General features: G+C 47.1%; 1 protein-coding gene across 2 annotated transcripts in view; it reads right to left on the reverse strand.

The window, feature by feature from the left end:
- Nucleotides 1-3,705: 3,705 nt before the first annotated feature.
- Nucleotides 3,706-24,466, reverse strand: part of KDM4B (lysine demethylase 4B) — a 152,370-nt gene continuing 131,609 nt past the window's right edge. For both annotated transcript variants that reach the window (XM_090028106.1, XM_090028105.1), the window contains 8 exons: nucleotides 24,192-24,268; nucleotides 23,930-23,985; nucleotides 23,297-23,405; nucleotides 13,551-13,736; nucleotides 13,299-13,463; nucleotides 12,595-12,714; nucleotides 8,879-8,971; nucleotides 3,706-6,988 (listed from right to left, as the gene is read on the reverse strand). In XM_090028106.1, the coding sequence (XP_089884232.1) occupies nucleotides 6,803-6,988; nucleotides 8,879-8,971; nucleotides 12,595-12,714; nucleotides 13,299-13,463; nucleotides 13,551-13,736; nucleotides 23,297-23,405; nucleotides 23,930-23,985; nucleotides 24,192-24,268 (992 nt within the window). In that variant the 3' untranslated portion in view covers nucleotides 3,706-6,802. The remainder of the gene's footprint in view (nucleotides 6,989-8,878; nucleotides 8,972-12,594; nucleotides 12,715-13,298; nucleotides 13,464-13,550; nucleotides 13,737-23,296; nucleotides 23,406-23,929; nucleotides 23,986-24,191; nucleotides 24,269-24,466) is intronic.

The raw sequence follows: 24,466 nt of genomic DNA on the forward strand, positions 1-24,466 counted from the left end.
GATGTCAGAAAATGACCAAACTAGACAGCAGCTCTGTGGAAACAGCTGAGATTGCAGGCAACCAGCATTGCCCCACTCACTCTAATCAAAGCAGAGTTTGGAACAACCGAACAAATGAGATGCCCTAGCACAGCTGAGCTTAAACTCGTTTCTGATTGACCTCAGCTAATCCAAAAACAAGTCACTCAAGGCAAGAGTATTTTCATAAGGGGGTTTGCATCAGTTGAAAAACTGTCTAGTTAGATTGGTGCAACTTTCTTAGCTTGACAAGCCCTGGACAATTCACAGGAATTTGTTTTGGCATTTTTCTTTCCCCAAAGTTATATTTTATTTATTGATTTTAGCACTGATGAAAAGTGCTGGATTAACAGTCCTGTAAACTGGTATCTTATTAGTCTGGAAGGTAGGGAGCAAGGTGACACCATAGAGACTAACTGGTTCTGAGAGGCATGAGCTTTTATAGGCAGCAAACTTCAGCAGAGCTGATGAAAGAGATTGTTGCTTATGAAAGTTCATGCTTCTCTGAACTAGTTATTCTCTAACATGCCACCCTGCCCTACCTTCTGCCTAGCTTCAGATTATCACAGCTAACTACTTCTGTGCTTATCACTCTAGAAAAAGAGCCAAATCCAGACTGTGACAGGAGAAATTTCACCCTGGTTCAGGCTTCAGTCCTGCTACTCATGGACCAAGCATACAAAGCTGGAAGAAGCTGGGTGCCAGGGTCTCATATGGTGTTTGGCTCCTTGGTTCAGGGGTAGCCAACCTGGGGCAGCCTCTGTGTGTGGCATGTACCAGGCCAAGGAGGAGACAACCAGCACAGTGGCAGACAAGGCAGAAAGAAGAAAGCAGAGCAGCAGAAGGGATCGGAGGTGCTCAGGGAAGGTACAGGGCTAACTTGTGGCACACCTGCCAAAAAGGTTGGCTGCCGTGGCTTGAGACCATCAAGATAATGTTTCTTGCCAACTGCAGTGATAGCTTTGTGTTGAAGACATCTGTTCCCTGGCAACTGGTCTGGAGTCCAAGCTCATTTCATAGAGGCCAGCAAATATCCACGCTCCTTCAATTCTTGCAGGCTCAGGTGAGATATGAGCTATGGCCCAGCCAGACTTTCAGATGGAAGCTAGTGATGCAGACGGGCTTTCAGATCTCTTTCCCATTACTAATCCACAGAGACGCCTAGTTCCATCCTCCCAACCACACTCAGAGGAGAACTAAAGAAGTCCCTCATTTTTCCTTATAATTGGATTTACCTGCACTCACCTCTTTCCAATACCTAGAGGGATAAAAAAGGAGAAGAGAGAGAAAGTCAGTTGGGAACATTTTCACTGCTTTCTGAAGCACGAACACTGAGGAATGAGATACCAACCGCTGGAAAAAACAAGAGAGCCAAGCTCTGTGGGAAGTGGCTGATTCACAGATTCCAGTGGTAAGTAACAATGTGCTTTTGTCATCTCATCTCTCAAAAGAAACATCATGAGACTACAGCAAAGTGAGAAGGCAAATGCAGGTGATGCAGAAGAAAAAAGCATGGAAGCCATCTTCAAAAACCCGGGCTGTGCCCACTTCTGAAAGTACCAATGCTGGGAAGGGGAGCTTCAGGAAGAGGGCACGTAGCCTACTGATGGGGTAAAAACCTTCATATGTAATGAATGGGCCCACACTCTGCCATACCTTCACTCTGGAGACCTGTGAGAACAGTCACAAAAGCCAGTTTCAATTGTATCCAAACATACCACGAGACCCCTCATGTCACAGTCCTTCCACCTCTAGAAGAGATCAAGCAAGAGAAGTAAAGAGCTGAATGGCATGTTGCGAAGCAGGGGATACTTTTTGATCACACAATGAGTCCATTCCAAACAGAGGCCCTTCCATTTGAACATAGGCATCCATAAAATAGCATGGCTATTTGATGAGGTATTTCAAATTACCTTCCCCCCCACACACTACAAAGGGACTTCTCTCCTCCTCTCTCCAAGTGACTGGATTGTCCTTCAGACGGAGACACTGAACAATTAAACATCTCTCTGTGTACCCTTCCACCTGCCAGGCTTATGGCTAAAGTCTGCCTAGCATCCAGGCAGCAAGAATAAGCAGCCTGTTGATCCTTTTTCCAACATTGCCAGCAATTATCCCAGAACGGCTTTATTGTATATGTGACAGCTGGTGACATTGCGAAGATAGCTTTCCCACCTTTTACGTTACAGGATTTAAAATATCCACTTGTTGCAAACGCATCCTCCTAAATCACTAGCCCTGAAACGGGTGCCACACTTTTCAAATAACAGTGAGCAATCAGCACTGTCCCCTAGCATGATAACCTCACCACAGACCCATGAAGTCTAGGCCCACCACCTGCCATACCCATGAACAGCATGCCATAAGGCAGGCAAGACCCAAAGGAAAGGGCCCCAACATGGTGTTGATCACAGCGATCTGGTTGCCAGGCCGGGTAAGTAATGATCCTGCGGACGTAGTGACCCCCTCTGAGACAAAACAGGAAGCCGCAGGAATTCCAACGTTGGAGAAATGGGACTAGAGCAAGTCGAGGAGATGGAAAGGAAGAGAAAGAAAAGCAGGCAGAAGAATATTCCCTAGTGAGGGGTACAACTCAAGCATCCGGGAAAGAGTTTATGCAGGGATGACAGATGGAGAGGGTAGAAAAAGAAGCTGAGAGGCACTCAACAGAACTGTGCCAAAAGGGATTTGTAGTGTAGACAAGGCCTTATGCTGTACAAGTAGTGTTCAGAGCTGGCAACAAGAGTACCCAAGATAGCATGAATTTTTATTCAGCCCCACAGTATATCTATCTATCCATTTCAACTGGGAACTGTAGAGGGAAAGTGGCTTAACAGCTAATACCAAGAGTCAATACCCAGACCCAGGGAGGCCAGTGTGAAAACACTGACTCTGTTCCAGATCTAGGATGTTCTCGTGCGGTAATGTGTTTTGATTCTTGCCCATTTTGATCACTGATCCAAGGCCACCTGCTTAGACACATCTACTGGCCTTTAACTATACATCTGTCTTCACTCGGAGCATTTCTGGTTGCGGCAGGTCACAAAAGAGTGACCTTAAAAATCAAAGGGCAAGTTATCTGCTGGTGTAATTGCATGGGAATCAGTAGAGTTAGACAGAGATGTCAGATCCCAAGTCACATTTGAATAGTATGGTTTAGCAGAACAATTTGAGAAAAAGCAGGTGGGGTTAAAAAAAATAAAAAGTAAAAAATTGGTGATATACAGCCAGCTGTAAACCAGAGATTTTTGTTTCCAGAACTGCTCAGGTTGTAACAGTTTAAGACCTACGTATCAAAAGCAATTTATGAACTCGAGTGGGCAGAATGGAGGTGGGTATATTCACTATCTGTGGGACCTGCAAGGGCTAGAAAGACATGCTAAACCATCACTACAAGTCTTAGCGGATTCCTAATAATAAAAGGCAACTGGCAGTACATGAGATAGTGAACCTGTGCTCTCATAGCATCAATCCAATAGTACCAGTGGCAATCCTGTACTGTAAGACGCGGAGGGCAAAGACCTCTTTTCCTAAACACTTCGGAGAGCAAAGGAGCAAACTGTACGCCTATTCACCAGGCTCCCCTTCACATCAGTCAGTTCCCACCAACCACACTAGCCCGGGAGATTTTCTTCCTCTCTCCACAGGTTTGAACTTAGAAATGAAGAGACTGCAACCCCCCAAACATTGTAATTCCGAAGTGCTCAACAGCCTTTAATTCATTATGAACCTAGAGGCAGAGAAAAAAAATATGCAAAAAATACATCACATCCTTAATCTAAGAGGAAAAAAAAAATCAATATTTTATAGCACATAATCAGACACTTACAAATATATTTCACTGGGAACGGGGAAAGGAGGGGGAAGGAAAATATGCATTTCCTATTTCTTTTTCATAGGCTGATGCACCGCAGCCTTCAACATGGTCATCATAGTTAATCTGCACAAGTCATTTCTAAACCAAAATGGAAAAAAAAAAGAGAAAAAAGTGGGGGGAGGGGGGAAGGACTTCAAAAATAAAACAAAAAGGAAAATCCCAGCAACAAGGAAGGGCATTCTACATTTCCAGATTCACGTTAAACATAACTCAGCATCTGAATATGGGGACAGGGAAACACACTTTTTGCGTTTTTACAATATAAATAGTATTTAAAAAGGTACTACATATGAATACAGTAATGGTGCTATTTCAGTCAGGACCTTAACATGCAGAGGAAATTTCCCCCCTCCCCCCTATTGCTCACAGCCACCCAATCCCCCCCACCCCAACCCCATTCCAAAAATGAATCCTCTGCTGTTTAAATTCTCTTTCAGTTGTTTTAAATATTTCTCTGTGGCCTCGCCACCATTAAAACATCCTTTTTCTTTTATACAAGCAAATTATCCCTTAAATCATTACCCAGCCAACAAGAGACAGCTGTGTAGAGTAATTGCTATAGAGGTGCAGCAGCAAATAAAGGAAAGGGGCTCTAGGTTCTAATTCTTCTTCTTCCCACCAAAATGATGTACGAACGGAGGCTTTTAAGATACTCGCCATCTTTTTTTTTTCTTTTCTTTTTCTTTTTTTTTTTTTTTTTTTAAAGTATATTTTATAAAATCAACCTCAGGCCATTCATTTCCTTTTTTGTTTTTTTTGAGATAAGATTTATTTGGAGAAATTGAAAACTTAAAACAACCTAAAGGATTTCAAACCATCTTTTCTTTCCTTCTTTCTTTCTTTTTTTTAAATAAAATACATCAAAGAAAAGAAAAAAGAAAAAAAAAAGGGTTCTCAAGGCAGCAAGAAGTGAAAGGGATTCCAATTCCCCCAGAAGAGGAGGGACTTTTTCCATTCTCTCACAGAGACATTTGAACATCCATCTAGTCTCTTAAAATGCTAATCTACCATCTGTTAGTCCCAAATTATTCCCACATCTTCCCTTCCTCTCCTAAATAACTTTCTGAATATACAGCCACTTTACAAATCACCCCCCGCCCCAAAACACACTGTCCACGTTGCAAAGGGGCTCAATGAGAAAACGTGGTTCTTCCCCCCGTGCATTATTTTTTGGGACTCGAGTGAAAAGGTTGCTGAGGACACATCTCCTGGATAGCTCTGCTGACAAGCCACAGCATTCAGGTGGGTGGGTTTGAAGGGTGCCATACAAGTACCGTGCCCCCCACCAGCCCCCATGCTCCAGAAGCCTCACCTTCCTTGCCGTTCCACACTAAGCCTACATTTTTTCTTGACTTCAAACCAGATCCAAACCCTGCGGAAGTCAATGGTAGCTACTCCACCAGCTTCAGGGGCTTTGCATCAGGTCCTTTACACAATACTGTACAGCTCTACAGGAGGTGATCAAAGCGCTTGAGTGGGTGCTGCCCACACAATATTTTAAGGTTTCCATCTTTAATACTCATTTAATACTTAACAAACTGAGCCCGAACAAGTGCCAGGCTCTCCATCCGCTTCCGCAGGAGCATCTCAAAGGCTCACTTCTTATCTAGGTAAAAGATGTCACAACAATCAAAGGTGTTTGGGGAATTTCTTCTTTAATGGGAAAAAAATATATATATACACACACACACACACACACCCCTCCAAGGCTTCTGTCAAGGAATGATTCTTGCACTGGTAAGCAGCACAGCCCAAAAACAGAGGAGGAACAAAAGAAAACATAGCTCCTATGGGGGTCTGTGGTTACCCAGACCCCCCCCAAGGAGCCAGAACAATCCCCATGCAGCCCAGTCTGTGCTGGGGCAAGGTGGGGGTTCCTAAAGGACCAAACACATGGAGCAACACAACACCTGCCAGCTCGGTGAAGGCATGAGCCACAAGCCATGCACATTGGAGGCTGGAGAGTAACAGTGCCTGCAACGGTGGGGAAAGGAAATGAGAGAGACGCAACAAAAGCAGGTTGGGGTATAAGAAACCAATGCCCCGCTGGTTGCCCCTTCCCAAAGACAGGGCAGAAACGCACGCATCCATCATCTATCCGTAGCAATCTGCTGCCAAAACATTCCAGCTATGAGACATTTCTTTCCCCACTCCTCCAAAACGACAAAACAAAACGGTTCTTGAAACAAAAGAAAAGGAAAAGAAAAAGAAAAAGAAAAGCTTCCCAGGATGCCTGCTCTTATTCACTCTCCCCATTGCCATTTACCACATTTCTGTCACAGGGGGAAGGGAAAAGAAAATGACTTTTTTTTTCTCCTGTTTTAAAGCCACTGTCTAGAAAAGTGATCTGCGGAAATTGTCATCTCCCTATTTATTCTTTTTATTTGTTTTTGTTTGCATTTTTTTCTTTTTTTCCTTTTTTTAATAATGCTCATTTATAGAAAACATCACAAAGGTGATTCATATGTACAGAAATCACAATTCCAAAGGCTGCTTCAGTAGTCAGTGAAATAGCACCTTTCAAAGACAAAAAGAGTTTGACATGGTTTAAAAATCTGAGTCATTTCATCTTGCAATGTTAACCCCTTCCAACCCTTAAAAAAAAAAAAAAAAAAAAAAAAAAAAAAAGGAGCCCGGTGCAAAGCTCCACGAGCGCACGCTTCCGAAGTCTCCATGTGAAATGCTGTCCGACGGAGTTTCGAGCTCCCTATTTATTGGTCAGCAATGTGTCTAGCAGAGTAGAGGTAGCCTGTAGCCAGACACGATCATCTTGTAGTCCCAACCAAGAGCAGATGAGAGGAATTCACAGCAGGCTATTGCACAGGGCTGGCCTTTTGTTCCACAGTTTCCTGATTATTTTTCCGTAAGGTTGAAAAGGGCTTTTTCTTTTCCTTTTTTTTCTTTTAATTAAAACATGTTGCTCTGAGTTCCTGGCTGGTACTGTGTCTGCAGCAGGGTCTCCATGAAGGCCAGGTAATCCGGATTCTGTCCATAGTCCTCGGGATTCCTGGAATTGCCGACCCGGGGGCGCTTGGCTGCCTTCACTTCATCTCCTGAAAACATCTCTTCCTTTGGAGCCCCAGTGCTGAGAGACTACAGGAGACAGGAAAGGACAATGGTTAGAGCTAAGCAACAAAAGAGCGAATGGCATCAGCTGCCCAGGGTGCTCGTTTCACAAAACCGCCTGGGTAACCAGAAGCCAGTGTTTTGCTACGTGCATGCTGGAGAACCAGCAAAGTCTGGCGAACACAGCAACCAGCTCAGAGGAAGTTGCTGGGCTTAGAGGAACCATTGAGTCTGCCTCCTTCCTAGAGTTGGGTCTCTTCCACTCTAGCTCCTGCCCCGCATATCCAGGGCTCACTGTGCCCCTGCTTTTTCTGCTCCTTCCTAGAACAAATCACCCAGAAAACTGAAGCTTCTCTTTCACTTCCCACGTCACAAGGAGACAGCTTGGGGAGGGCCGCTCTCAGAATCATGCCACTATCCACTCGCCAGCTCTTATATTCTCAGGGGAGAGAAAAATATCATTAGTTTCCGATGGCTTCCTTCCTTCATCCAACTCTTCTGTGTTAATGCACTATGTGCGCCACTCCCATAGGACCCTTCCTAGCATCTCTGGGACAGGAGGTATGTAACCAAGTCAGAAGTTTCCAGGCAGATGAGTTATTCACTTTTTAATTGCATGCCTCTCCTCTCTTCGTTACAATGCCTGAAGGTCAGCACCAATCAGCGTGACAACCCCACCACACCCCATCTCACCGTGCAAAGTCACTCAGGAGCTTTGCGTAAAGGCAGGGCTCTGGCCAGGAAAAAATGTGAACCCTCAAAAGTGCAACATCGGCGTTGCCCCTGCCTCCAGAACTGACAGGGTTTTTTAAAGGAGAGAGAACAGATGACTAAATTACACAAAGCATGACTCAACTTGGAGCCTGCTGCCCTAACATCTCATTGAGATCACGAGGATTCAAAAAGGATGAGACGTTTACAGGGATAACGAGAACATCCTGAGTTACACTGGGAGAACAAAAGGATTTTCAGAAGTGGTTTAAAAAAAAACAAAAAACAACCCTTCAATCTTCCATGGCGCTCACCAGCTAATAACTGGTAACAGATTCCTCCGACATTCCCACTGTCAGGTTATTCCACCTACTTTTCCATCATGGGGCTGAGAGGCTTTTTGTGCCACTTCTCTAACCACCTATTAGTAGCCACTGACACGCATGGAACCCTGTGGGCAATGGGACTGACTTGGTCTGGCAATACCAATGCACCTCATTTTATTTTCAGTTTAATCTTTCCAAAGCTCAATTCCACACTTCTGCCTTCAGGAGGAAACAGTCGACATTACAGCCATCTAGAACAAAGCAAGCTGCTGTATGCTTTCCACAGGATTGGGTATCTGAACTCACGTTCTGGCTGGAAGTGATGGCCTTAAAGGTCAAACAAGAAAATCGGGGACAGGATGGAGTGTGTGTCCCTACATCCACAGACTCCATTTCTACGGAATCTCAATGCAGACCTTCCTAATCTGCAGGTTAATTCACTTCCATGCAGTTAATTATGTATTGGTCTTTTGGGTGAGAATTCAAACAAATGGGCCCCGTGTTCCACATCCACAGTCAAAGTCCTTTGAATAGCTTGCAACTGGTAAGAGCAGCGGTTTGTCCCAGTTTAACCGACCAGCTTCCCAGACACCAGTGGACTGAGGTCCATCTCAACTGATTACTCTGAAGTTGCAGGATTTCCATGACAAAGTTTGTGTGATTGGTCTCCTAACATGACCGGGATCTCTCATCTAGGTACGGTGTCTTAATATGCAGAAAAGGAACTGTTTAAAACCGTTTCAAACATCTTAATGAATAACTGTAAAACTCGAGGCTGTTTGTGAATGAACTGGCATCTTACAAAAGCTGGGCCTTGCTTTTCAAACTGACTGAGCCTCTGAGAGCAGAAGTTATTTTATTTTGCTGCTTCAATACTTACCAAGCGGGATTTTACTCTCTTGGGAAGCTCTTCCTCCAAGGTGTAAATATCACCACGCTTTACCATCAGCTGGGAACCATCTTCAAACTCCACCTGCGGAGAGAAGAAAAGCCATCACCACCTGACTGGCTTCACCATTGACTATATCTCCCAATATCTCTGAATATCTCCCAAGCTCTGAATTTTCTCACCCTTTCTTCAAAACTCTCCAATGGACATTGTAATATTATTGGGAACTATTAAAGGAACCACATACTTAGCTGTCCTGTAATGCCCTTGAGATAGTCTCATTAGAGCCCGTTCTCCTCCTGAGATGAGGCAAGTTTTACACAAGCCAAAATGAAACAATGCCAGCCACCAAAATACATTTCTGTTTTAACAAGCAATAACAATCAGTCAGGTATTACCAAATGGCATCAACTCCTCACCCCAAACCTCTCTGAGCACTGATTATATCATGAATTATGCAACAAGGGATGTTTATTCATCAGAACGAGCATGTAAAGTTTTACATGATAAAGTGTTCGAAGCCTCTTGCTTCCTTTGCTCCAGACTCTACCCTCCTAAATAATGTAGAACCACATGCAGCACCATTTAAGAGAAAGGTACAGGCTGGGTTAAATTGGAAAAACTCAGTGAACAGAAAGAAACCATGTTCTGAACTCCCCTATCCGTGGCCCCACACTGTGCACCGATGTTGTGACTTGTCAGATATGCAATAACCACTGAGCTTCTCGAATCAAGAACCATGCGTCAGCTGTAACAGTTATATGCAAAGGAGTGAGTTATAAGCAGACTTTAATCTTCCACTCCATGAACACCCAGAGGAAGTTTAAAGATAAATTTTGGGGTCAGCACTTACAAACTCAACCTCTAAATCTAACGTGCAAAGCCTGGACTTAGTGGCTGGCTGTACAGTGAAGCCACTGCAAAATAAGATGGGGAGAGGAGGGCGGGGGGAAAGGAAGGTGAATTTAAGCCACAAAAGCTATCCCGCACTACCTCAATGTGTGGATACACTTATTCCATGTTATAAGTGCATTGGTAGGGTTTAGTTTAATCCAATTCTAAAGTGGACAAAAAATAAGGCACAATTAAGCGAAGGATAGTATGAAACAGGAAACTAGTCTGAAATGACTTTTCAAAGCTATTTCTCTCTGCTTGCAGGTAACTACAGGAGATGCAAAAAGCACGTTTTTCTCTCATTTAGTGCTGGCAATGGCATTGCTTATTTTCAACCGTTTAGCCTTCAATGTTATTCTACACGATCAATGTCAAATCCCTACATTCTGATTTAATCAGAAATCACAGACGAAAAATAGATCTTCCATGGAGTGATACAAAAGTTAAATTTATTTAAAATGCAGGTTAAATCAGATTATGTTCCCCTTGCAGCAGTTAAGATTCATCATATCAAGGAGATCATTATTGTGCAAAGCCGGATTACTATGCTCTTCTGCTCGCAAGTCAAGGCCTTGGGCATTTTGTTCCTAGAGTGAGTGGAGTTTAGTGTATGGTAGATCCTTCCTTTGAACAAAAAGCAAAGAATGGTTTTCCCTGCCCTTTTTACAGTAGCTCAGAGGCACCAACGTGTATCACACAACGGTTCTTTTTATACTGCAACAGGTGTTAATTTAAATGGAAGCGTACAGGGAACACCTGATACCTTCCCCAAATCCTTGGGATTTCTAAAGCTTTTGCAGACCCCTTAGCCTAGAGGTAGTCAAATGAACATGCTGCGTTTTGTAGACTCTCTACTGCTGAAATACCAGCGCCGTGCATGTATCGCAGTCCATTCCTCCTTCGCTGGTAATTACTGGTATTCTACCAACAAAACCCTCATATGGGGAACAGGGCCCCAAACAAAGGAGCTGGCCCAGCACACAGCCTTTTAAATGACAAAACTAGCTGATTCTGGTCTCTACCAGAAAGGGAGGGAGACAACGTGGATGACAAAACTGGAGACTTAAAGGCATCCAGTTATCACTAGAGAACATGTAAGAGAGAAGACAGCAGAGAAAATGTTCCCACAAGCTGCTCTGCCCATTTACCTTCCGTGACTGAAGAGAATTTCCAGGGCAAGAGTAGTCTCTCTGGGCATTTACAGATGTGCTCCGGGAGGCAGGGCCGCTTTAATTAGCACGGCTCAGAGAGCTGTGCTAATTAAAGCGCCCAGAGCATCGTGTATCAATGTCCCCGCAATGAAAAAGACTGGCGGGGGTGCTTTCACTAAAGCTTATGGAATGAGCATTGGAGCAGCCTCCCTGCATGTGTATAGGAGCCCTCCAAGTCCTTCCTATCCTGACCTCCACTTAAACTCCCAAGAGGGTTTTAATTATGTAACTACCCGTCCACTAGGAGCTGCAGGTCACAAGTTAATTTAACATGGGCCATCAGACAGCTACCAGATGCTGGTGGTATCATATCACTTTTGACCTGGGTCAGAAGTGAACTGATGCCTTATATAATCCCATTAACAATCCTGAGCCATTCAGTTCCCAATTATATATTCCCCCAGTGGATAGTAGTGGTCTCACCCTTCAGAAAGTCCTCTCTGTTAGGGACTTTCTTCCATTACAAACTCCTTGGCACTGGCGAACCCTCTGTCAGAAACTATTTGCAAAAGGGACAGAGGAAGGGTTCAATTTCTAATCAAAGCAGTTTCCAGAGACCAGGGCCTCTTGAAATCAATGATTTATTTTAGTTTTAGTAGAACTCTCTACCTTTAGAAGGAATGTTACTTTGTGCTAAAAAATCCTCTGTGGACACTAACAAATCATTTGATGGTTACTAACCGTTCCCTCATTATGGATATCAGTCACTGCATGGCGATGAACCACCTGCACAAACATTTCCATCTGAGAGAAAAGCTGAAAATGTAAGAGCCTTTATGTTAAGTACTCCAGGAAGGAGTTAGGAGGGATGGCGGTGCTGTCATCAGAGTAGCTCACAGAGCTGCTTTAATTAAAGCGCCCAAAGCATCTCATGTATCAGCATAACCTGCACTTAAAAACGGCAGCACAGGGGCTTACTAAAGCTTGTTTGATGAGCTTTAGTTAAAGCACCCCCACCACCATTTTTGAGCATGGGGATGCTGATGTACATGATGCTGAGAGCAGTAATTACCACGCTCCAGCTGACTCGATTAACTAAGCCTGCTTCGATGCACTGTAATTACAGTGCATCAGAGCAGGCTCGCTGCTTGTGTACAGGTGCCCAAAGAGCTCACTGTACATCTCGAAGGGCCAGCAATGTAGGGACACAGCCAGGTGCCTGGGACAAAGCACAAGTGACAACTTCCAGGTGCTGCTGTAATTGGGAACAGGCGACCTGCCAGTAGCAGTCACATTTTTTCATGTGCCCTCCCCCACAAGTTGGTGCCCAGAGCAGTTGCCTCTACTGCCCCAGGCCCCCAACCTTAGTTATACTACTGTTAAGGGCAGACACGAGTGACACAAATCTGGACACAAGGAGGCTGTGTTTGTGCATATGTGCGTCCATGTTCTGGAACAAAATCCTTCATCCTGCTCTATACATTAGCATTACAGATCCTGTAAGACCCAAGGGAATGTAAATCCCCAGAAAGCCACACTGCATCTTCAGAAACACAATAAGCCTTTTGTACCTACGAGGTATAAATTCTCCAGTACACAGAAGGACCAGCCAGCATGGGAGGTAGACGGGGATGGGAGGTGTTTGAACTCCTCCCTATTTACCTGATATATCTGACTGATCTGGGCTGCGATGAACTTGGCCTTACAGACAATTCCATCAGTCCACTGTAGCTGAACCACCTCACCCTCTGGAGGGGGGCCCTTTTGGATGCAGTCTCTGCTCTGAAGACAACACAGAAAAGAAAAGTTAGAAAGACAATGGACACGTGCTTGCACCAATCACACAATTCTGCCGGAAAAGGGAGGGTGAATGACTTGGCTAGTATTGCATGGTGAATCAGTGGCAAAACTGTGGATGGCACCTAAACTCCTAGTCCCAGCTACTCAATACATTTCCTATGACCTGTTTACTGTGAGAAACCAAATCTGCATGCAGGCCATCTGCTTCCCCCTGACAAAAAGGGCAGACAAAGAGAGAGATGGTTCAGATTAAAATATGCAAATCGCTGACATGACAGAACAAACGGACTGCATTGTGCAAAGTCATCAATCAGCACATGCTGACGACAAGTCTTGGAAAATGAGTAGAAGAAAGGAATCCAGGTGGTAATCAATAAAACCATAATTCTGAAGGAGATATATGAATATCATATGTATTGGGTATGCAACTAGCACTATTTTTTACATCTCCTATAAAAAATGCATTACAGTTTTCTTTATTGTTCTTTCCTATGATGTACCAAGAATGTATCACTGCATTTTACAGGATGTGGTGCAATTATAGAGGAGTCTAGAGAGCTTCTTACTGTAATGCTTTCTGGATACACATTGTCACTGTAGGAGCCATCATCAAAGTTGACCTCGTAGAAGGTCTGTGTTGTCATGCCAATCACTTTACACCTGTAGTAAAGTCCGTTCCGGTTCTTTGTGATCACTGTCTGACCCAATGATATCTCCCTCCGAAACTGGATCTACGGAACAGAAGAAAGCCACCGATCAGGGATCGTGAGTCATATCAAAAGATGTAGAGGAGCGGCTTTTAAACAGAAGACACTCACGTTGTGGTTGGCTGCTTTGTGTTTGAAGCAAGTGATGGACACAACGTAGGGCCAATCATCTGGCTCCATGGGTACCCCTGCAGCATGGGCGCAGGTCACGTGAAAGGAAGTGGAACAATGCTCATAGGAGCACTGAATGCAAGCACCCGACACCTTCTTCATCCGCTTCCGACAGTATATGCATTTCTGCAGAGAAACACAAGTTGACATAATGCAACAGAGAGATATTACTCAGCATCGTCGACATCCAGCTACCCTTGTATTGTTCTCATTTATATAGCAGAGCCCAAGGGCCTCAACCAGAAGAGGGGGTGCCCACACACACAGGGGTAGCCACATCCTTTTCAACTTGCTTACTGAACTACCTGCCCTTTCTCTGAATCCAAGCCAAGAAGCTAGAGCAGACACAGAACTACCGTCCAGGTGAACAGCAACAAGATGACGACATTTTAGTCTTACCAGCATCTATCAATAATTCAATCCAGCATACATGTGTTGGACAGCAGAGTCCTCCCAAATTCAATTTGAGACCATATTCACTAGTGGGCAACATTATCAACATTCCTCTATGAGTATTATGAGAAAGCTTCTCCTTCCATTATACACCTGTTCTCCAGAGATCTGTAACATGCATCCATTTTAATCCGTATGCAGCCGAAACTTGGCAGACAAGTGGCTGGAAGAAAAATTTTCAAGGCAAAAAATATTGCTGCTTTAAGCATCAAGTGTGCCCTGGTCCCACAGTGCTGGGAGCGAGCCTGACATGCCAGTGGCAGTCTCCCCTTTCTTCCAGATTCCCACTTCCACGCAGACTGATGATCAACCTTATCAGCTGAAATCCTCAAAGCTGCCTGAAGCACTTCAGCACTGAACTGCCACTGAATTTTCAAGGGGAACCAGGCTCATTGGGAATCCACTTAGCTTGGGTTTGTAAGTTTTTACCTCTAGAAAAACCGGCACAGGTGGACCACAGAATTTCACCCTACCTGGGCCTCCGACCGAGGTAACTTAATAAAGATGGGATTTCCCATTTGGGAGCTAGGACGGCACATAACTCTGGAAAAGCAACCCATCTCTAGAAAGTCGTTCGTTAAAATAAGTGGCAGCTGTTTGAAACTTCTCAGATGAATAAAATCCTGGGGAGATCACGTTTGCATGCATGTGACCCCCTACACAGTTACATAAAACTTTTATTATCGACAGATGGAAATCATTTCCAAAAGCTAACGTGCAGAGGCTGGGACAAGGCAGTCATCTCTGTTTTCAGGTTACTCTCTCCTAAAGACCACTGAATTATCTCGCTCTTAGCCCCACTCCCCTTTCCTTCTACTCATCTGCACACCAGGATCTCATGTTTTCACTGTAAGCGAGAACCTTCCCCTGCAGCTTCTACCATTGGTCTCAGGGTTTCTTCCCCCTTCTCAATCTTCGTTAAATTGAGGTTATTTTGATCCTCTGCAGGATCTTAGGACCTTGCTTCTCAGGTCCTGGGACCTCCCAGTCCAACTTGTACAGTAGGGCCACAATATCACATCCACTGCAACGCAGTGGTAGAGAAATGGGACAGCTTGCCGAACATCGCACCTTGACTCAGTGGTAAAGCCTCAGACAGGGCTCCACTGTCCCAACTCCCTGCCTCCCGGTATAAGACAACTATTTCCTCCGATTATTGAAAACCAAAGAATGCTGCACTGCAAACCTCTTCCCAAATCACTCCAAAGAGCCTCCCATTTCAATATGACTTGTAATACTGTCATGCCTCAGGGCCAACACCGTGCAAGGAGCTGCAAGACCAGTAAAAGACCATCTTTATCCATGAAGAATACCTTCCTCTCCCCCCCACGACCTGAGAAAGGAAGAGCTGAAACCTTGCTCTCTCCTACACCCCCTCGCCAAGTCCCCACATCAGCAAAACTCCTGCATGTGGACACAATGAGCCCAATTCACCTCTAGCGTCGCTCAATCAAAGGCCGTCTATCTATATCAAGGGTGAATTTGGCTCTGAGCTTTTACTCTGAATTTCCTGGCTTTTGTTAGATTAAGTCGGTCCCTTAGTGTTCCCTGACTATGGTTTTTGGTATTTAATAAGCTACGCCTTTATCACTCTGTAAACCATGTTCAAAAGCCAGATAAGCACCGCAGCAAAGTATGCAGCAGGAACACAGCACTGAGAGCAAGTCAATAGCAATGGGATCTCATTATTAAACTGTCAATACCTAATTCTCTCACCAGCAGGGAAAACCACTGATATACAATGTGCTCGATACTGCCTCTCAAGGGAGCATTAACCCTCGAGTATCAGGCAGCAGCTTTCACGGGAGCAAATATATGCTTTCAAGCCTGAGGCAATTAACATGCATCTAACGGCATGCCAGCAGCAGAGCGGCTCTCTAGGACAGGAACGTTTAGACAGATCAAACATGATCAGAGGACAAAGTAAAATATAAGTGGTGGGACCGTTGCATTTGGAGGACGGGTGGAAGGAGGAGAGCGAGAACAGAAGACCTGGAGGTGGGAGACCCGAGACTGGCAGAGCTGTGACGGCTCTGTATTATGGGGAAGACACACCAGACAGCTTCACAAGAGGGCAGGGGAGGGGAGGTGGGAAGAGAAAGAATGACTAAGGTAGGAGAGGAAAAAAAAACCCCAACCCACTCAGAATTAATGCACGCCAAAAAATCAGATCATAGCCAAGAGTAAGAAATGGACTGTCTCCTGAATGATGAACACTACAATTCATTTACTCTACTGAGGGATGACAGCTAATTATTCTGGATTTCCACGTCATAAATAATTTACACATGCAGGCCCGCAATACGCCATTAATCAGGAAGCATGCAAACTGCATTCTTCATCACGACGGAGTGTGCTCGGATGAACACAGAAGTCTGTGCTTTAAGAGAGGCATGGCCTTGTTGCCTAATGTGAGTTTTGGGGAAGCGGGAAGAGCAGGCAACTTGCATACTTTCATAGTTAGTAGGGTCGGAAGGGACCTGAGCAGATCATCAAGTCTGAACCCTGCCATGGCAGGAAAGAGTACTGGGGTCAAACGACCCCAGCAAGGTGATTGTCAAGCCTTGTCTTAAACACCCCCAGGGTAGGAGCCAGCACCACTTCTCTTGGAAGTCAGTTCCAGATCCTAGCCGCCCTGACCGTGAAGTCGCGCCTCCTGATATCTAGTCTGAATCTATCCTCTGCCGGCTTGTGACCGTTATTCCTGGTCACCCTGGTCGTGCTCGGGGGAACAGGGACTCCCCAGTGCCTGCTGGTCCCCTCTGACTAGTTTGTAACAGGCCACTAGATCCCCCCTCAGCCTTCTCTTGTGGAGGCTGAACAGATTCAGGTCCCGTCGCCTCTCCTCGTACGGCCTGCCCTGCTGCCCCCTGACCATGCGAGTGGCCTCCTCTGGACCCTCTCCATGCTGTCCACATCCCTCCTGAAGTGCGGCGCCCAGAACTGGACGCAGTCCTCCAGCTGCAGCCTGACCGGTGCCGCACAGAGGGGGAGGGTCACCTCCCTGGACCTGCTCGAGATGCATCTGTGGATGCACGACAAGGTGCGGGTGGCCTTCCTGACCACATCCCCACACTGCCGGCCCACGTTCATCTTGGAGTCAGTGATGACTCCGAGATCCTTTTCTACCTCTGTACTGACGAGAAGGGAGTCCCCCAGCCTGTAGGGATGGTGCCAGTTCTTCCTCCCCAGGTGCAGCACCTTGCACTTGTCAGTGTTGAATCCCATCCTGTTCTCATCCGCCCACCCCTGTAACCTGTCTAGGTCCGATTGCAGCCTATTCCTCCCTTCTAGCTTGCCCACATCCCCCCACATCTTAGTGTCATTAGTGAATTTGAACAGGTGCTTTTTACCCCCTCGTCCAAGTCACCGATGAAGATGTTGAACAGTGCAGGCCCGAGGACCGAGCCCTGCGGGACCCCACTGCCCACATCCCTCCAGGTCGAAAATGACCCGTCACCACCGCCCTCTGGGTGCGGCCCTCCCACCAGTTGGTGACACATCTGACTGTGCGGGTGTCTACGCCACAGCCCCCAGTTTCTGAATGAGAACGGGGTGAGAGACTGTCAAAGGCCTTCCGGAAGTCCAGGAAGACGATGTCCACTGCTCCCCCTGCGTCTACGGATTTGGTGACCTGGTCGTAGAAGGCCACCGGGTTGGTCTGACAGGACCTGCCACTGATGAACCCGTGTTGGTTGCCCCTAAGCATGATCTCCCCCCGGCCCTTCTGAACACGCACCAGGATAATTCTCTCAAAAAGCTTCCCCAGGATCGAGGTAAGACTAACTGGCCTATAGTTCCCCAGGTCCTCCTTCCTCCCCTTTTTGAAGATGGGAACCACATTGATCCTCTTCCAGTCCTCTGGCACCACACCAGAGCACCACGAGGGCTCGTACAGCCATGCCAGGGGTCCCGCAATGACCGCAGCTTATTCCCTCAGTACTCGGGGGTGGAGATCATCCGGACCTGCTGATTTGAATACATCCAGTCCCTCCACAAGTTCCCTGACTAGTTCCTCACTAACCCTTGGCCTGGGTGCACCTCCCCTGGGGCCTGAGGGGGGGCTGGTGTGGAGGCTGATCTGGTCCCTGTTCAGGAAAATGGAGGCAAAGAAGTCATTAAATAGGTTAGCTTTGTCGTCTGGTGTGACGACCAAATCTCCTAGCGTGTCCTGCAGGGGCCCCACGTTACCCCATACCTTCTTTTTGCCCTCTATGTATTTAAAAAAGGACTTCTTGTTGTCCTTGATCTGGAAAGCTAGTCCCAGTCCCATCTCTGCCTTGGCCTTCCTGACCCCCCCCTGCATCCCCAAGCAACCTCAGTGTAGTCTTCCCTGGGGATGGCCCCTCCCTGCCATTGGGTGTGCACCTCCCTTTTAGCTAGGAGATGTTCCTGGATGCTTTTGGTGAGCCGTGGGGGCTTTTGCACCCTCCTGCCCCCTTTGATCTATGTTGGGATTACCTCCCTTTGGGCTTGGAGGATCGTCTCCTTGAGGAGCGACCGCTCTTCTTGGACACCTGGCTCCCCTCCTCTCCAGGACCTCAGTGCTTCCCTATTCTCCTTAGTTCCTTCAAGTCCGCCCTCCTGAAATCTAGGGCTGCTGCCTTGCTGCCGGCCTTTGTCACCTTGCGCTGGATGGTGAATCCCAGCAGGCGATGATCACTGTCACCCAGGTGGTTGAGCACCCGCGGCCCCTTCACTGGGTCATCCCCCGTGGCCAGCACCAGGTCCAACAAGGCGTCTCCCCGGTGGGGCTGTGCACCCCCTGGGTTAGATGGAGGTCCTGCACTCTGGCTAGGAACCTACATGAGCAGTCAGACCTGGCTGACTGCTCTTCCCAGCAGATGTCTGGAAAGTTCAGGTCACCCATGATGACCACGTCCTTTGACCTAATTCAGAGAGGATACCCCTTGCTCCTAAACCACATCTGCATCAGTGCCGACTCCTTCCCATATTTTCATAGTTGTTAGGGGCTGGAAGGGACCCTACGGTCATCGGATCCAGCCCCGCTGAAGTCCCCTCCGAGTCTTCTCTTCTCCAGCTTCAGGGTGGAGCTAAGGAAGAAAGGTGTCGGCTAAAAGGATCTTCTGCCCGAACCCTTTTGCGACTTTAGTCCATTTACCACAAGAACCTACAACCTTTGCATCATTCTTCATCCTCTTTCCCACCTCACCCATGGGCCTGCATGATCCCCGCTCCACAATCCTGTCTACCACTGCCTCAATGCCCTCTGCCAAAACATTTGCAGCCATCATGCTGCCTCCTCTGCTACCAACCTTCATTTCCTCTCCTTTTTCTATGGCTCTCTGAGGTCCCCATCACATGCAAAATACTGTGTCATTCACTGCTGATGTACAAAGAGAAATGACTACAAAAAGCCACTGTTGCACAACGCCACTGGCCGCTCCATTTTGCTTCCAGATTCAGCTACAAACTTCTCATTGCCAAAACCCTCTAGGGACTTCATAGACATTACAGACATTAGGGGCTGGAAGGGACCTCACAAGGTCATCGGGTCCAGCTCCACTTGCTGTACCCCATCTAGCAAACCTCTATGCTCATCTAACTCACGATTCTTCAGTGCTCCCCATACAATCTCATCATGCTGCTGATTCGAGGGCTGCCTTCCTTGCCTGCTGCCATCCAGGACAAAGCCTCCATGAATCTCTTTAGCTCATTAACATTCCCCTCCAAATTTCAGTTTGAAACATAATTTTCCTTCCCTTTGCTATGACAGACTATAAAAATAAAGCTGCACTGTACGTGGTAATGTTGCCAGCACATTATTGTTTCCATCAGGCATCATTGGTGTGTGCATATATATATTATAATGGCACTTGCAATTAAGGATGAACACAGCAGAAGGAGGGATGGTAGCAATCAGACCATCACTGTGCATAGTAACTAACCTGATGGCACTTTGGGGTGGGAGGTAAATGGGGCTGAGTGTCAGCCTGCTTCCAACAGCCTGCCTCTAGTCCTGACTGCAGGGGCATCTGTAGGGCGACGCTGGCATCGTGTCAGAAGCCTGAGAGCTGCACCTGTGTCCAGAGATATCTGAGCCTCTCCACAGTGCCTGCTGGCAGAGCAATGTGTGATCTTGGCACATATTACACACAAGTTAAACATTATGCCTCCAGCAGCCACTGGGAGAGGTTAGCCTGATTAAGATGGGAGGGGTGCGTATGGACTAACACTTTCAAAATGAGGTACCTGAAGCCAGGCCTTTCAGGGGTTTTATGACAACCCGTGCTTCCTGCTGACTTTTCTGGGACCTACAGATGCCGAGGACCTTTGGCAAACAGGTCATTTGGCTGTTTAACTGTGAAAAGTCCTTTACCTCCTCTGAAATACAAAGGAAACAAAAGGCAAAGCATTCTGGCCCTGCTGGACATTCGCTCATGGAATTAAAGCCACTGGACACATCAGCAAGGCTGTTGGTCACTGTTCAGGACTGCAAGAGCATGAGTCCTTGACAGAGATTTGTGTGCAGACCTCATCTGAGACTAGCAGGAGCTTCAGACTGAGTTGGAGGTGCGCTGGCAGAGTTTCACATCAGTTAAAACCGTATCTGTCCATGCTCTGTTCAGATCGAAATTGCACGGTCAGTCACGTGCCTTCAGTCCCGAACTGCCCTTTGCCTGCGATGCCAAACCCAGCTAACTCAGCAGGTCTGGCAAGTCCTAGAAGCAGTCTCGATGCCCATAACAGTGCTTCCCAAACATTTCCTTAGCATGACCCCACTTATGACCCCATTTCTTCAGCATGGTCCCTCGCTCCCAACCCATACCCCCAACACCTGTGACCCCATTCACTGATGTTACAACCCTACCTGGGGTCATGACCAAAGTCTGATCGTCACAGCAGCAGAACACAGATTTGACCCAATACTGGATAGCAGGGGTGCAGATAAAGATTTTTTTGACCAATATCGATGGCCGAGTATTAATCAGCCACATCAACCCAAACAGATCCGACAGCTGATATGCAGCTCAGCAGCTTGGAGAGCAGCAACTGGCTGTAAGTCTGTGCAGGGGAGGGGTGTGGGAGGTGTGGCCAGATTGAGGCCCCTCACAGTGAGGGAGGGAGTGGGGCTGGGGCAGAGCAGGGCAGAGGGGGAGCAGCTCTCCACTGCTGCGTGCACCCCCAGGAGAGGCATGTGGGGGGCATGTGCTCCCCATATTTGTGTGCAGGGTGTGGACAGGATGCCCGCTGCCAGTTCAGGGCCAGGGGATACACTGGCCTCTTCCCAGCAGGGGCTGAGCCAGGGCTGCACTCAGGGTGGGTGGGGGCGGTGCAGGGAGGGCAGCAGAGACGCTGGGGGTGGGGGGAGGGCCAAAGTGAACTTTGGGGTGGCTCTAGCCCACCCTGTAGCAGCCCCCTCTCCCAGCACCACCGCTGCCCACCCCAAGTGCAGCCCCGGCCTAGCCCCCCCGCCAGGTAGAGGCCAGTGCAGTCTCTGGCCCCAAGTCTGCAGTGGGCAGCCGGGCCTTGCCCTGAGCACAAATCTGGGGGTGCATATGGGCCTATGCCTCAAGGTGCACACAGTGGTGGGGAGCTGCCACCCCGGACAAGCTGCTTGTAGCTCCATCCTGTGCCCAACCCTGGCCTGGCTGAGCAGCACCTGCCCCTGCCCCAGCCCCACTCCCTCCCTCGCCCCCACCCCCCATACCCCTTCCTCCCACAACTGACTTACCAGCTGGTCACAGCTCTCCAAGCTGCCCAGCTGCGTTCCTGGCCGCATGCATGCTGTGTCTGCATGCTTGCACGCGGCACTTATTGGTGATGTTATTGGCTATACTGGCCAACAAAAGCCAATTGCTGATCATGTCCACTTTCCTTTTACGGGTGCTGATTTGATATAGACCAACATATCGGAACACCTGTACTGGATAGGACCATTTGAATCTCATATCCTGCTTCCAGCACTGACCAGAACAAGGGGTTCTTGTATTGGGGTGCTGGATGGAACACCCAAAGGCCCTAACTGATCTGTGTCTGGTATCTGCACATACTTCAGACAAACACTAGTAAAAATCAAAAAATATTTGGACTTTTGTAAAGTCTTAGTGCACAGAAGTCCATGGACAGCACAGAAGTCCATGAACACTGGTTATCTGGTCAAATAATGTCAAGCCAAAGACTTCCCAATCCTTTCCCACCCCCACAATTTGCAGTCACTTCTCCCATACCCCCAATTCATATGTGCCATACTCTTCCTTTGCCCCGAAGTCCTCCCATACAGACCTATGCCAAGCAGTCTGGAGTTCGCTATGACAACGTGACGTTGCATAGATCCAATGATGGATGCTGCACAGTTGCAGGGCAGTCACGCAGAATTTAAGGAGTTAAGTCACAAGGTTTCCTTGTGAGGCCCCATTAAGCAATACAAGTGAGTCCTGTGTAAAAGGATTTTTAATTCATCGTTACAAGTGCTGGTAATGAAGAGGATGCATGCTGGAAATGTCAGACAATCCATAAAGAGCCTGTGCTGCAGGATTTATCACCCTCGCATCACATTGCTCCATCACTCCACCTGAATAATGAATGCTTTTTACATTCACATTTGTGTACAAAACCCATTTGCACAATAGAGGAATAACTCTCAAAGCAGAGAGAGATTCTTCCTAATCTCCCATCCAGGACTTGGCTTGGCTGCCTGCACTAAATAGCAGCACAGTTAACAAATACATCAACACTACCCAATACATCAATGCTTACCTCACCTTCCCCTACCACCTTCCTCTCCCAACATCCCAAAACCAATTCCTGCACTAGAGAAAGCCAAAAGCACAATTAACTAGCAAATGCACCTATACTGACAGGTCATTAAGAACCAGCTAGAGGAATCCAGCTAGAGGAATCCAGTGCCCTGATCAATCACCCCCTGGTGATCCCCAAAATGAGGCACTGCAGCCTCCCTGGAATAGGGCTAGACCATATGCCATTACCTAGAATTCTGCTAGCATCTTTCCCACAGATTTCCTCGCGACAGAGAGGACCTCCAGGAGGCAGTGCACTGAGTATGTACATGGGAAAGCATTCCTAATGGACAAAGTGAAACCCCTGAAATAAGAGTAGAATCTCTCAGCTATATCCATAGGTTGCTGCATCCTGGGGCACTTAAGGGATAAATACATTGAGAACACCTCCTTCAACCCTGGCTGCTTTGGACTCCTAGACAAAACCAAGCCCTGCTCTCACTCCAACAACACCCAGGAGAAGACACCTACCAGTTTCCACCTCTGCTCTGGAATAGCACTGATGTCCACAGGATGACGTTCTATTACATTGAGAAAACGGGCCTCTGGGACAGCGATAGCACAGATTATATGGACCCACCTGGAAATAAATGAAAGAAATCAGAAACTACCCTATTTGGATTTTCAGAATTTTTGCGGTGTATTCATGGAGTGTGTAAACTCTAGGGGGCAGTTGACATTTCTCCCATTGTTCCTTCCATAGTGTCTGGACATATTTATGGGGTTGGCAGCACTGATAATATTCCCATCTGGTTATTAATGGAGTGACACAAGATAAAGGGCCCTAGAACAATTGCAGTCAACTGTCTTCATTAGGCAGCTGATCTTGCATGATGCTGAGCTCTCCTCGAAAAGCGCTCCCTTTGAGAACAAGGGAATTCCAAGGTGTTCTGTGCCTTGGAGAGAAGAGACAGTAGGGTAGGTAGCAGAGACTTTCAATCTCGTCCTGCCTATCATCTAGAGAGCGACGGCAAGCACAGCCAAACCTAGATGTCACACACTTGGGCATCCTCACCAGCCCCTCATAAAACAATCAGATGACTCGTGCTAGTGGCTGCTATCAGTGCCCGAGTACATGTACAAGGCATCCTACATGGTACCTACCGTCCATCAGTGGTCATCTGAAGAGCTCCACCCCTGAGATTACATAGACAGCAATCCTGGAATAGGAAAAACAAAGATCAAGTACATCCAAGGAGCACCCTGAAACCCTTACCCTTCCCTCAGAGATTTACTATATTGGTACAACAAGGTACAGGACATTTTTTTGCCATTATTCCCTCCTGTATTGATGCTTCCTGTTAATTCCCCCCTCCACGCCCCCTGACAATTTCCCTTTTCAGTCTCCCCCAGAGTGGATGCTTACCGCTGCCCATGCATTGGCTGAGCACCGTGAACAAGACCAACTTTCATTCACCAGATCTGGACGTATTCCATAACAGCCTGAAAGAAAATCAAAGCACAGGCCTCAGAACCTCTGGAACAAGCCTCCATCGTAGGCAGGAGCCAACTCTGGGGAAGGGTGACTGAGACTGATGAGCACTAATGAAAGCACAGGAAAACCATATTCTCCCAACAGCCCGAACTGTAATAGCCTGGTGGTCCAGTCAACAGACGGGTCTCACAAGTGAAATGCCTGTT

Source organism: Crocodylus siamensis, chromosome 14 (assembly GCF_052110815.1).
Source record: "Crocodylus siamensis isolate JL-2025a chromosome 14, ASM5211081v1, whole genome shotgun sequence".
Classification (NCBI taxonomy): Eukaryota; Metazoa; Chordata; order Crocodylia; family Crocodylidae; genus Crocodylus; species Crocodylus siamensis.